Raw genomic sequence first — 14,405 nt, 5'->3', positions numbered from 1 at the left:
AATTAGCACCCAAACACTGATTACGATGATACCCTCAACACAGAGGACATATCGACTGACATCCATATCTTATTGCTTCCTCAGACTTGGACTACTTCTAAAATGAATGACAATGACAGTGCAGTCATTTATTGAGAAAAACTTGTACTAGTACTTAGTTCAAACTATAATAGATAGCTATTTTAAACCATCTACATCAAATAAATAAATTTTATGTATCTGAATCTGGTGTTTTATTTTGATTTTTACATTATTTGTTTTATTAATATTCTTGCATGCTGTAGCTTCTTTGATTAAAATTTTTGTAGGTTACATAGTTTTTATTCCATTTTAGTGTAGTACTGTAATTTTATTCTCTTATTTTACTGGCAATTCATTAGTATAGTATTATTATTTAATTTAAATATCAATTTAAAAAAAATTGAATTTTACAAAGTCTTTTAATTAGCAACCCTTTTTTTTTAATTTTAATTTACATGAAATAGATACATAATACTGTTGTTCTATTCAAAGTGTTTTGTTTTTTACTAAAATAACTGAACGTAAATAACATTTTTCTGAGTAGCAGACACCTCTAAATAACAGACAGGTTATTGTTGCCAAGCTGTCGTTTTGAGAAGTTTTACTGTACATAAAGTACCATGTCACGAGTCATCCATAATCAATGCCTGTCAAAAACTACTGAATTGATGAAAATTTTTTTTTTAATTCTTGGTTAAAAGGGTTATAATAGAATAATAAAGAATTTACTATTTTTTGACTATCGGTAATAAATGAAGATATCAACTTGATTTTTGGTTTATGTAATCTGTGAATATCTAAAAACCAATTTCTAGATTTTCTGAAATTCAATGTCAAAAGTGATGAAGAAAGATAGAAAAATGTTTATAACGATTGTAAATTTTCCTAATATCAGACTATAGTAAATTTGATAGTCAGTAGATCTGGGTTTTTTAATTTTGAATTTTTAAGGGGTGTAATGTAATACATAGCAGCAGCTGAATCAACACAGTCACTACCACTGTTACTGTACATCAGATGTGAATGGCTGAACTGCCTCCAGTTACTTGACCTATATGTTACTTGCTTTATCTATAGCGGTCAATTTTTTTATTTTCAGACGTGGGTGAAGCCACGACAGGGATGCTAATATATATATGTTCATATTAAAAGCCTAACCTCACACATGCAAGCCTCCAGATTTCAGGATCTCGAGCACAGACATAAAAACCACGACATACTTCAGAATACATCTCAAGGGAGCGTAAATCCAACTCAGAGGACACTACCCATCGTAGAATGTAGAAAATTATCTCCATTGGTAATTCTGAGATGTGAGTTCCCTTGAAAATATAACAAAATAACAAATATTATACACTGATAATTTTCAAAGCGATGCTTATAATGAAAGTTAATTCAAGAAAAATATCCCAGAACATAATGAGTACTAATTAGTTACCTTTTCTTTTTAATTTTCTTAAAACAAAGACAGTGATTTAATTATGTGCTAGGTCTAAAAACCTGCTGCAGGAAGAGTAATTTACAATAGTAAAACAAAAAGATAAAATTAATTATCATAAAATTCACATACAAAAAATATTAATAAATACAAAAAACTATTCAATAAATAAATAAAAATATACAATCACAATATGTGATTGTACATATCTTTAAATTCTTAAAATACAATTACAATTGTGATTGTACATATCTTTATGTACAATCACATATTCATACATATTTTAATATATCTATATGTAACAAACAATAACTTTTTCCCAATCTCTCTCTGAAATAATAACTCAGTACTATTCAGCATGTGTAATCCTCAACAACTACAAATGTAGCATAAAAAAAAACTATCACAACACATCTATTATTTATCCACACAAAGTAACATCAGACCCAACTGTTAAACTACCTACAAATTGAGCCAACTCAGTTAACAGACAGTGAATTCTAGAGTACTGAAAATTATGAATTCAATACGACTGTCCATCTGTAACTGTAGGATAAGTACATTCACTCAAGTAATAATAATCATGATATTTTGTGTTTATTTGAATGCCTGTCTTGCCTTTTTCCTAGAAATTTTTTTACCTTGTGTCTCAAGAGCTCCTACTTTTAACAAAAGCCTTGACAACATTTTTGCCAAATCTCTTCTTTCACTGCACCTTATCAGGTGAAATGAAAGAAGAGATTTGTTTCTATTTTAAATATTACAAAAACAATTCTTATTTTCATATTCATATAATTATGAAATTATTTAGCATTTCAAAATCTGTTTAATATTTCAAAACCACTTTAAGGAGTCAACTGATTAAACAGAGGCACCATTCACTAATCTCTCTTTCCAAGGTAAAAAAAAAAAAAAACAATAAGAAACCTAGCCAATCATACGACTAAAACCTTCATCCTCTTCAAGTAAATTCTTTGACCCCTTTGTCTGACAATTGTTAGAATATGTGGATAAACCTCTCAATTTACCTTTACTGGAAATGAACAAACAATTTAAAAGGTCTGTAGTAAAATCAAGGTGCAAAATTCATTAATAGCCACAGCATTTAATTAGAATCTAAAGGATTTTACTCATGGGCAGATTGAAAGAAAAGATGTGATACAGCTTCATAATCATGATATGCTGAAAAATATTAACTGTTATGCAAACTGCCGATACAAATAAACTGAATCAAACTGATGCAAACACATACCAATAAATCACAGGATGAATTGAAAGATTTACTTTAGAAAATAAAAGAACTAAAAGATTCTATAAAAATTAAAATTTCTCATTTGTAATAAGAAATTTGTCAAAAAACGTTATAAACAAACATAAAAAATTAATTTAAAAAGACTGGAATGAAAGAAGCATCTGAAGGTAAGGTAGTATTGACAAATGATTTACATGGATTTAAAGCTAATCTTAGAAACATTATGAGTGCAGGAAAAAAACAAAAAAAAAATACAAATACAAATACCATCTGATTAATTCAGACAATCATGTTAGAAAAATTTCACAATCTAAAAAAAATTTGATGTGAAGTCACATGACTTCCTTGTAAATCTATTAAATTACATACACACATTTAAAAAAAATGAAATGTACATTAAATTTTATTTCATTAATAATTTTTGATATTTTTTCATACTTTTTTTATTGTTATTATTGAATTATTATCATAAAAATCTTTTTACAATCAGAGGTTAATAATTATTAATAGATCAATATATTTAAATTTTTAAAAAGTTAAAAAAAAAAAGGAGATGAAGTCTGATTCAAACTGACATACCTTACCCTTGTAAGATCACAATATTTCATAAATTAAAATTTTATTTGACTATAACTCTGGAACCATTGAAAATAAGCACCAGTTATGATATATCATTGAAAAGCTCTCAATGAGAGCTTATTACTGCAGTTAAGAAAGTCCAAAATCCAATTTTTTTTTGTTTTTGGGTTTTTTGGTTCAGTCGATTACAATCAAAAGAGGAGGTGCACAACTAGATATTACAACAGTCCTAAATCCAAAATTTCAACATCTTATGCCTAATCGTTTTTGAGTTACACGAGATACATATGTATACAAATATAAACACCATGCCGAAACTAATCAAAATGGATATTTCCATTGTAATCTGAAAACAAACATTTTTTTCAATCATAATACTTCCTTTACTTTGTACAAGGAAGTAAAAATCATGATGTTTACTCTGGAAATCCTTAAAAGTATATTTTGAAGAAGGCAGCTGAGATTTTTTATGTTAATTTCTGTCAATTTAAAAAATTATCTTATAATAATAATAATGGTCAGGGTAAATGAGTTACATTAAGTAAACACACTAAGAGTTCATGAATTAATGCACCATTAAAAGACACATCAATGCAATTTTCATATCATCAGTAGACATAGGTAACAATTTTCTATTATGGATGCAAAGACTGTGAATCAGGAAACCCAATATACGATACCACACAACAAAACCATAAAGCTGCTAGAACCCATTAAACTTTAAGTTGGATTCCATCTTGATTGCTTTTGTAACTGTGGTTAATGTGCACAAAACCCAAAACAAATCATTTTAAAACCAAATTTAAAGAATATGTAATTTCACAAAAAAATGTTTTTGACAATCCAACAATGTAATGTAACTTAAATAAATAGGTAGAACATCACTCAATAATGTGACATATTTTGTTTCATTAATTTATGATGAAACATCTTGTTTTCAATCAAGATTTATGTTGATTAAAATATGATTTTTCTATTAGTAATAATAACAATAATAACCATGAGTGAGAAAAAAGTGTGTATGATGATTCAAGTAATGTTTAATGACACTCATTTGGAACCAAGTAGGGTTGACGGCATAAGCCTTCAGTTCATTACTATTTCTTTTTAATGCTCCAGTATAAATGAATGTCAAAAAAAACCTTCTCATTATGTTGAAATAAACTTTAGCCTGCACAAAAATCTCATGGTAAACAAAAATTATTGAAAATAAAATGTTTAATGTGATGACAGGCTCAAACATCTGTTGGCGAGTGTGATGTTAAGTAATAATATAACTTATATTAAGTTATATTATTAATATAGTATATTATTAATATTAGTAATATTAGTAATAATAGCAATAATAACCATGAGTGAGAAAAAAGTGTGTATGATGATTGAAGTAATGTTTAATGACACTCATTTGGAACCAAGTAGGGTTGACGGCATAAGCCTTCAGTTCATTACTATTTCTTTTTAATGCTCCAGTATAAATGAATGTCAAAAAAAACCTTCTCATTATGTTGAAATAAACTTTAGCCTGCACAAAAATCTCATGGTAAACAAAAATTATTGAAAATAAAATGTTTAATGTGATGACAGGCTCAAACATCTGTTGGCGAGTGTGATGTTAAGTTATGTAAGAGGCAAGTTTTATTTGTTACAAGAAACTGTCAGTAACAACAGAATTACAAAATAGTAACGAAAAGAATGTACAAAAAAAAAAGGAAGATGACAAAAAAATGAGGAAGGAGTTTATATCAAAGATAAGGAGGATACATTAAACTAGTGGTTTTCAATGGGAAGGAAAACAGAAAAGAATTTTCTTAACTTAATGCTTAATGAGAAGCGTACAGACTAATTTGAAAATACGAGAAAATAAATAATAAAAATATTATAATTTCTAAATAAATATTTATATAACATGAACTTTAATAATAATCTTAACATTAACTTTAGTAATACACACTAACAAATATAGTTATAAAAATATTTAATGAAATGAACATTCTCAACACAGCCAAAAAACAATGAAGTTTATATATGATTAATATTTTTATTTTTCTGTTCTACTTCTTTGAATATGTAGATACTCTTTAAAGATCTGATGTAAATGAAGCTTATTATAATTATTAATAGTTTATTGAACTGCATCACAGCAGTAGAATAACAAGTCCTTATACGGAATGCATCATTTCATCAGGTGAATAAAAAAAATTCTTTCTGCTTTCAAAATTACATTCTTTCAGAATGTAATGTCATTGAGAGAGAAAAGATTGAGATGAAAAAAGTTGTTATTAAATTTTACACACAATATCATCATTTGGAAATCAAAAAAGATGTTATTACTAAAGCAAAAATAGCAAACACTGTCAAAAAAAGAAAAGATTTTTTGGAAATGTTTTGAGTGCTTTTATACATACGGCCTTTAGATTTTGCCTCAAAGAACTTTTTGATATGATAACACAAAACGTGAAATTTTCAACAAGATTGGTCTGACAGTTTTGCATAATAATTTTGCAATCCAGATTTTAAAAAAATGTGATTTTTCCAAAATGTGTAGAGCATGAAGGTGAATATGCTCTTAGTTCTGTTTTGTGAATAACAATATTATAACTTCAGTATTTTGTAAAAACAGGTACCATTCTGTTACTTAGAATTTCAATATAGTGTTACTTTTGTAAAAAAAAAGATTGCAAAGAGACATTGCTTGAAAAAGAAAAATCTTTTACAAAAAAAATTGAATGCCACATTAGCTGTACAGAAACGGTCTGCACATGACCCAACTTCTCTATTTATACTTTTTAAAAAGAAATGTTTTGAATCACTGACTGAATGCTTGACCTGTCTAACACATTTTTCAAAAACTCTTAAAATTAATGTTTGTAACTATTCAGGATTTGCCAAAAAAAATCACAATTGTGAAGATAAGGTTAATTCAGTAAATTCATCCCAGAAAGTCCATATTTTTCATGTGAATCGCTGTGTAGTGAAAGCTTTCTCAACCATAGGGAAAGCTTATGGAGCCCTTGAACAGTTTAATCTTGTTATGAACATGTTTGCAATGAATAAACAGTCACTCACTGACACCTCTATATTAGATTTAGCCGTTAGCTATGATGGAAACTGGCACAAAAGAGGTTTTAATTGCAAATTATGGTACAGGATGTATTATTGAAATCAAAACAGGTTTGACTTCTTGATTTTTTTATAAATTGAACAGGGTTTAATTTTTATTTATCATTATTATTGTTCTCACGCATAAGTTTAATGATCACAGCAGGGTCCAAGGGACAGAGCCCTCTGGCCAGACAGGAAGGGCAAGCGAACCAAGCCATGACTGGCCAAATAACCCCTGACCATGATGGAAAACACAAGTAATCAGATAGTGCAGGTGAAGCCAAGATGGGGATTGCTAGCACTCATATTTGTTCAACATAAGTTTGCTGTTAAAAAAATATTGCAGGTGAAGCTGCACTGATATTGTGGGCGTATTATATTGTGTATTGTATAAATAATACATTCTTGATGTATTATTAACAAAATTTTGTAGACTGTTCAATAACTAGAACAACTGGGGGGGAAAAGCCCTGAATTTACTTCTAGTATAAGGGACATGCTATTGAGTGTCATAAAAACTTCAAAGGCTCATCATCTGCTATGAAAGTGAATATAGAAGATTATGTGTACCATATTTACAAAGGCTAGGTACAGCACTCAATGAAAATGTTATTTTAACCTCTCTGTTCCATTGCACATCCACTGTTAATGATCCACGGCATGAAAAATGACAACAAGGTGAACAGAGTTGGTGTTTTTATAATAAGGCACTTTGCTCAGGATGAGGTTCCAGGCAGACACGCTGATAATATTAATACACCAGTAAATTTAACAGTGCTAAAACATGTATCTCCAATTTATATAAGAATGACTGAGAACAAATTGTTGGAAAGATGTGTCAAGGGCTATATTAATAATGCTAATTTTTTTTTTTTTTTTTTTTTGAGGACGAAAAACGCCTGCGCGTTATCATCGCCCGGAGTCTTTTTTTATATAAAAAATTAAAGGAATTAAAGCTAATCTAAAAGATGAATAAAACTTACTAATATCACAGATAAAAACTAAAATAAAACCAAGAGTAAACAGAATTTTACAAAGTCCGAGATGGGTGTAAAGGGCCCATTCTCTGATAACAAAAAGACTAAAAAGAAAACTAAAAACTATAATGGATCTAACATAAAACTTAAAACTAGTTTAAAAACTAAAATAACAATTAAAATAAAACTTAAAACTAACACAAATTATATAATTAAAACTAGGATAAAAACCAAAATTAAAAAAAGTGAAATAAAACTTGAAACTAACATTACTAAAATCTTACAACTAATATCACAGACCAAGTCTTTAAAACATAAAAGTAAAAATAACTATATAAAATTTAACAAATTCCGATAGGGAGTGTAAAAGGCTCCTTAATCGGATAAAAAAATCAAAAACACAGAACCAAAAAAAATAATAAAAAAAACAAACTTATTAAAAACTCTTCAAGCATTAAAAAATATACGCAACAGTATTAAATTTTTTGTATTAACCCAGCACTACGCAAAAATAGAAACATCCGGGTTAAAATTTCATTATCATTGCACAAGACACCACGGATGTTTCTGGGTAGATTAAATTTACGACGCAACGAATAATGCTAATGAAAACTTCCGCAGCCACATTAAGGGAAGGTACAATAAATCAAAATCTGTCTCAAAAAAATTGGTGGAAGCTGCAGTAGCTGAAGGTATACAGAAATTTAATTTTGGAAGTGAATTTATTCTTAGCTCAATGAACATGAGACATGCATCATCTGGCTGGAGTAGTTCTATTTTAGTAAAGTATTGTGACTAAAGAAGAAAAATAAGTGCAGAAACTTGAACAACTAAGCACTGAGAGCGACAAAGAAGACTGGTTACAAAATTTGATAAAAGAAGAAGCAAAGAACAGAGATGAAAATTTAATGTACAAAGCAGAATTCTAATTTTTTTACTAACTAATCTAATTTTGCTTTGCTTATTTCCGGAAATTATTATTTTATGTATTTATTTAAGCAAAAAAATCATAACTTTGAGTTGTAGTTGAGATAAAAGCTTCATTTTTTTAAATTGTTTGGAAAACCATATCTAAATTCTGTAGCATCCATATTAAAAAAAACTCTTTCTTGAAGAATTATTACACTGATTTTTAAAACTAAAATACCTAAAAAAAATTATTTAAAAAATAAATATAATTAAAATTCTTCCAAAAGAAATTCTTTGATACAAATACCAAGGAACCTAGATCATTATTTTCTACACTTTTTAGTTTTTATTGCAAGTTGATTAGTCAATATTCAAGTTATGTCTGAAACACTGATTTCCACCCCGGCCACTATTTTATGAGAGGGGGTGGTAATTCAACTAATAAAATATAAACTTGCAATCCCAAAAACAAAAAAAAAAATGTTCACCAAATTCCCCCTTAACCCAATGGTAGCCAAGAATGTATTGACTTCATTAATAGGGTCCAGGCAGCTTCAGAGAATGGAGGATGAGCAGAGTTGAGCTTACGCATACAGAATCAATAATGGGGAAAGAAGGAATCAGGGAGGTTACGTAAAAGGGAAGAATTGAGAAACGATAATCAACCCAATGGGGTACATCAAGGTAGTTTAGGCATAATATTAAAAGTTGGCAAATTGCAAGGAGTTAGCAATTCTAATGTCTTTGAGGTCTTTACTTACTTCTAAGTCAAAATCTCAAGGAAAATTAAAGATTACTGTAGACTTTAATCACAAAGGACAAAAATAAATAGAATCAAATAGTATAATTACCTTTTGCTCATGGTTTGGGCAGCAAACAGATCGAGTCTTATTAACATATCTCTGCAACCTAATCAACATGTCAGCATCATCATCATTGTCATCACACAATTCTTGTGTCTCCTCAGTCTCATTATCACACACTTCTCCCTCATTATTTTCCAGAACTACTTGTAATAAAAAGATAGCAGAATACATGAATTCAAAAAATACATAAAGAGTTCCTTTTCATATAAATGCAAATAAGAATAACTTATAGGTAAAAAGAAATTAAAAGATAGGTGATTCCAATTATTACAATATTGTAGAATTTTTTTGAGATTTCAAAATCTGTATTTAATGAATCATTCTAGTAAAACACAGTTTCTACTTATACAATGCCACCATTCAGATAATATTAATTTCTGCAAAGTCTGAAAATTTATTAATACAAATAACATTTCAGTTAATTAGGGATTACAGTGTTAATTTTGTTTTAACACTCTTTTGCTTTACCAATAACTAATTTAGTAAATAGTAAATTATAAATTTATAATTTAAATGTCTTAAAAATCTTCTAGACAAACCATTAGTCACTTCATTGAATGAGGTGCAATAAAACAATTTACTTGAGTAAACTTAAAGAACTAATGGACTTCAATTGTTATTCAATTATCATCAGCAGTAATAATAAAATTGCTGAAAAGAAAAAAAACAATAAAGGATTCTCAGAAACAAAAGTGTACACAAGATAAAAAAACTTACTTTGTAATCATACATACAAAACAAATAGTAAAAACTCAACCAAAAATTGCACAATCTCTCAGTAAGCAGTCTAACACAATTACATAGGGCCAATGAACATGGAGTCTCTCTACAATGGTCCAAACTCTCCATCCAGCAATCTAGCCTGGGTGTACATGCTTACACTTAGGCTGATCAGAATAGAGCTACGTATTTTTTTATTTTTTACTTTTTGTTCTATATGTATAAAATCGAAGTAAATTTATTTTTAATACTTCTACTATAACAATACAATTAATACTTCTACTGTGTTTTGATGACTTTGTCAATACATGAAATGTTTTTTACTGCTTCATTTTCATTTTTAAATAACTCTTAAAGAGTTGAAAACAGCTTTTATAAACACCTTCACTATTTTATTATATCAATGTTTTTATAACGTACACAATTACCAGACTGACCACAAAATAATAGATCAACTATAAATAAGAGTACATTAAAATAAGCATCTACTACATCTTTTAACTTTAGTCCTGTAGCATTTCTTTTATTAACTGGTTTCAAAGAAGTTCTCAGTTTTTTTTATTTTCTTGTTTTATGTAAATATATTTTAGAGGGGATTTCTCTGGTGACCCAGCAGTAATTTTTTTCCAGATAACAAGTAGAATATTTTTGAAACAAAAAATTACTTTACCTACATAAGTAATTTGAAGCTATTGCTTTTGATGTCCTTGCTAGATTACTATATTATAATGATGTAATAGCTTGATGTTGGTCTGCAATTTATTTTCATCAAAAAATTTAGATTTTTCCGTAATGTCAAGAAATTTTTTCAAAAATTATATAATTACATGATCTTAAATTACCATGCACTTAAAACGGAAAAATGAAAAACTACCCTTACTTGTCATTATGTAAACCAATAAGTGGCAATAACTCTCAAGATATGTTGAAACAAATTGTGATCTTCTTAATGCTGATGTCACATAAAAAATAGATAAGACTCAAGCAGTATTCTACTGATACTGCAGACAATTTCATTCATTTGTTTGGCCACATACTTTCTATTAGTTGTGTGTGTGTGTGCGTGCTCCTGTTTTGGAGCCAACAAAATTTTCAGAGACTGACTGTTTGGTCACTCACTCTGATATATTACCCAGATTTATAATTTGCCGGTGCGTTTCGGATATGATGGTATGCCCACCACTCATCTGAAATAATTACCAACCCCAGCCAAATACAATTTGCTTTGAGAAGCAGTAATGTTTCTGAATTTCTGTCCAGACAGCAACCAGAAAACATTCCTTGATTTCACAGCAGAAACTGTCAAACACCTATTGCTGAGGTAGCAGCCGGCGGCGACTTTAAAACATGAAATCATCAAAACAAAGGACTTTTATAACATACAAATAGTATAAGACTCATTGTCATGTCTTGTCTATGTTCTATAATTTATGTAAACACTGAAATGAAGACATTAATTAGTATAGTTAAAATAAAGAAGGACTAACAAGATGGTAGAAATAATGAAAAATAATTTCTTGACACTTAATGAAAAAAATCCAAAAATTAAAGAAAATTAATTGGAAAACTTAAGGTAAAAAGATAATACATTTTATATTCCAGACAGCCTTGGCTCACACTTGGCAGCAGTCTCCACATCATCTTTCTATTGCTTCCTCTGTTTTATTTTTTTTTAGCCCTTTGAATGTCACGGTAACGATCTATGGGGATTGAGTTTTGGTTGTTAGTTCATTTTAGTTTATTAACTTGGTCCTTTTTTTTATGTTATTAATTAATTAATAAAGTTGGAGTTTGGTTACTACAATTAGCACTAGAACTGTCAGGGTACCAATCAATCAGTATTCTGTTTAGTATCGTTTAATTTATTAAACTCGCGGCTTAATTATGGTAGGGTGTTGTATATTGGTTCTACATGTTTCATTCTACATGTATATCAATAGTATTCGGTTTAAGATGGCTGTCTCAACAAATTATCGATATTGAAAGTCATGTTCTTTCTTCTGCAATGCACATAACCTAACACTTGTTTGTGCTCACTTATTTTGTAATATATACCTTAGTTTTGTTTAGTAATTGTTTCCATATTCTTTTTATTTAATTTTAGGGTTTGGTTTTTGTTTGTTATTGTTCATTCTTGTTTATTTTTTCTGAAATGGAGTCAACACTGGGCCCAAGTGGAAGACTTACCAACGATGATATTTACAAATATTTTGAAAAGTACAGTGATAAAGGATATGCAAGTGACACAAACAGTGGTTCTGAAAGTAACCAAAATAACCACAAATAGTGGTTCTGTTTGTACAAGGTGTAACAGGGGGTTGCATGGAGAGTGCTTTCCCAAACATAAACGCTAGGCAATACAGAAAACCAGGGAAAAAATTGTGATGTAGTCTCAAATTTATATTTATCATAACGTTGTAGAAAATAATTCAAATTTCATACTTTTTATATGATTTTATTTAGTAATTTATGTATATTTTATGGACAGTGGTGAGTTTTCTTCAAATTAAGCATAGAATTAGGAATATGGGAACACAAACTTTTAATACTTTCTTTTATTGAAAAAATTTAATTTTTGTAATATGAACATTTTAAAGTGAAAAATATGACATTTTTTAAATATCATTTTCTACATAATTTTCTGGGTAAGTAGTATTTTTCAAATTTATAAATTGAAAACAGCATGATATACAATGGTTTCAATAACAAAATATATACATTTTTTTTCTAAATTCAATACTTTAAGACTTAAAGACCCATATTCCTCCCTGTACCAATATATTGTACTTTTTATAATCAAAAACCAACTTGAACAACCCAAGTTCAAAATTACTAAGTAAATTAAATGACACCTTATTTTTCTTTTTTTTATTCCAATAGCACTTTCATGGGATCCCGCAACATCAGTTGTATATAAATTATATAAAATTACTTCCTAAAACATAATTTTTTTTATAGAAAAAATTAAAATATTAAAATAAAAAAAAAAGGTTGTTTTGATATGCAATTTTATATAATTTAATACAGCTGATGATGCAGGATCCTGAAAAAGTACTATTGGAATAAAGAAAAGAAAAATATGGTAAGTGTGTCACTTCATTTACTTTATAACTCTATACTTGGGTTGTTCAAGTTGGTTTTTCATTATAAAAAATACAATATATATATATATATATATATATATATATATATATATAAAATGCACCAGCATTATGGATAGGCTTATCCATAATTTAAATATAATTGAGAATAAAACCAAAAATCTAAATAAAATTAGTGTTATAGCTAACAGATTTAAATAGAACTAGAAATAAAAAAAATTTTAACTTGCTTTTACAATTCTTAAAATGTTGACTCTTATGTCAAGTTAGTAGCAAATTAATGTTAGTAAATTATTTAATTTTTTACTACTAATTTTTACTACTACATTGTAGTTTATAAAAAAAACTTGTTTTAAAATGTACTCATTTATGCTACATAAAAAATCTTCAACAGTAATTCCAAATTTAAAGCCAGTAAATTAAAACAAAACTTACTATTTCTTTCAGGAGGCCTTTGTTTGCTGCTTTCATAAAGCTTGAACTCAATGTCAGGTACCAACTGAACTGCTTTTCTGTAAAACTGTATAGCTTCATATAACTTGCCTGCCTGCTCATTTTCCACCCCTTTCATGAAAAGACATTTTGCCTAAATTCAAACATTGCAAAGGTCAGAATAGACTTTCTTAAAATTAAAAAAAAAAACAAAACATTATTATTATCAGTAACAGTACTATTTCAGAAATCACTTATTTGGATATGAAACACATAAACAGTAGCAAAAATTTAAATGTATGAACAATAAAAAATCAAAATAAATGTAAATGAATAGAATAAAACTGTCAAATAATAATGAATAGAATGTCATAAAAAAAAAATCACCATGAATTGGGCACTTCTGTAACTAATAGAATACAACATATGTAGTGTAACGAAGCATATAAATGTATACCTAAATTAAAAAAGAAAGAGAAGAATGAGCTCAACAAAAATACATCTCTTTTGGTATGTGACAAAGATTGTTTAATTGAATCATATTGCTCACTTCATGTCATAATTATTACAGTATGCAATAATGACCTAATTCAGTGTTTCTCAACCACTGGTCCTACAGACTGGTGCTGGTCTACGAGATAATGCTACCACCGGTCCCTGATCAAATTGGCCCATAAAAAAAATTAATTTAAAAAATGTGAGAAAAAATGAACATTAAAAAATTCATATTGTAATAAAATTTATGTATTATAATTATTTAATAATTTTCTGTACATATAAATTGGTGAATACTGATGCATGTTTAATTTATTAAATACATTGTATTTTTTGCACAATCGGCAACAATAAACTATTCCATAACGCATGAAGAGTATTGGCGATATCTTTGTTTTATGACTTAGCTATGCGCATGTTCAATTTATTGAAAACATTACATTTACAAGAATACTCTTTACTTTACGCAGTCCAACTACTAGTGTTATATTGCTTTACTTTTAATTAATGCAA

The 14,405-nt window shown here is 28.3% G+C and overlaps 1 protein-coding gene across 4 annotated transcripts in view; it reads right to left on the bottom strand.

Annotated features, from left to right (window-relative positions):
- The window catches only part of LOC142328361 (F-box only protein 9), a 78,033-nt gene that overhangs the window by 26,893 nt on the left and 36,735 nt on the right, over positions 1-14,405 (bottom strand). For 3 of the 4 annotated variants that reach the window (XM_075372084.1, XM_075372071.1, XM_075372090.1), the window contains 3 exons: positions 13,401-13,551; positions 9,130-9,287; positions 1,180-1,343 (listed from right to left, as the gene is read on the bottom strand). In XM_075372084.1, the coding sequence (XP_075228199.1) occupies positions 1,180-1,343; positions 9,130-9,287; positions 13,401-13,551 (473 nt within the window). The remainder of the gene's footprint in view (positions 1-1,179; positions 1,344-9,129; positions 9,288-13,400; positions 13,552-14,405) is intronic. The other variant, XM_075372077.1, reaches the window with a different exon arrangement.

This window comes from Lycorma delicatula, chromosome 1 (assembly GCF_047948215.1).
Source record: "Lycorma delicatula isolate Av1 chromosome 1, ASM4794821v1, whole genome shotgun sequence".
NCBI classification, from domain to species: domain Eukaryota; kingdom Metazoa; phylum Arthropoda; class Insecta; order Hemiptera; family Fulgoridae; genus Lycorma; species Lycorma delicatula.
The sequence above is the reverse complement of the archived record's forward strand: the minus strand, read 5'-3'. Positions and strand labels throughout refer to the sequence as shown.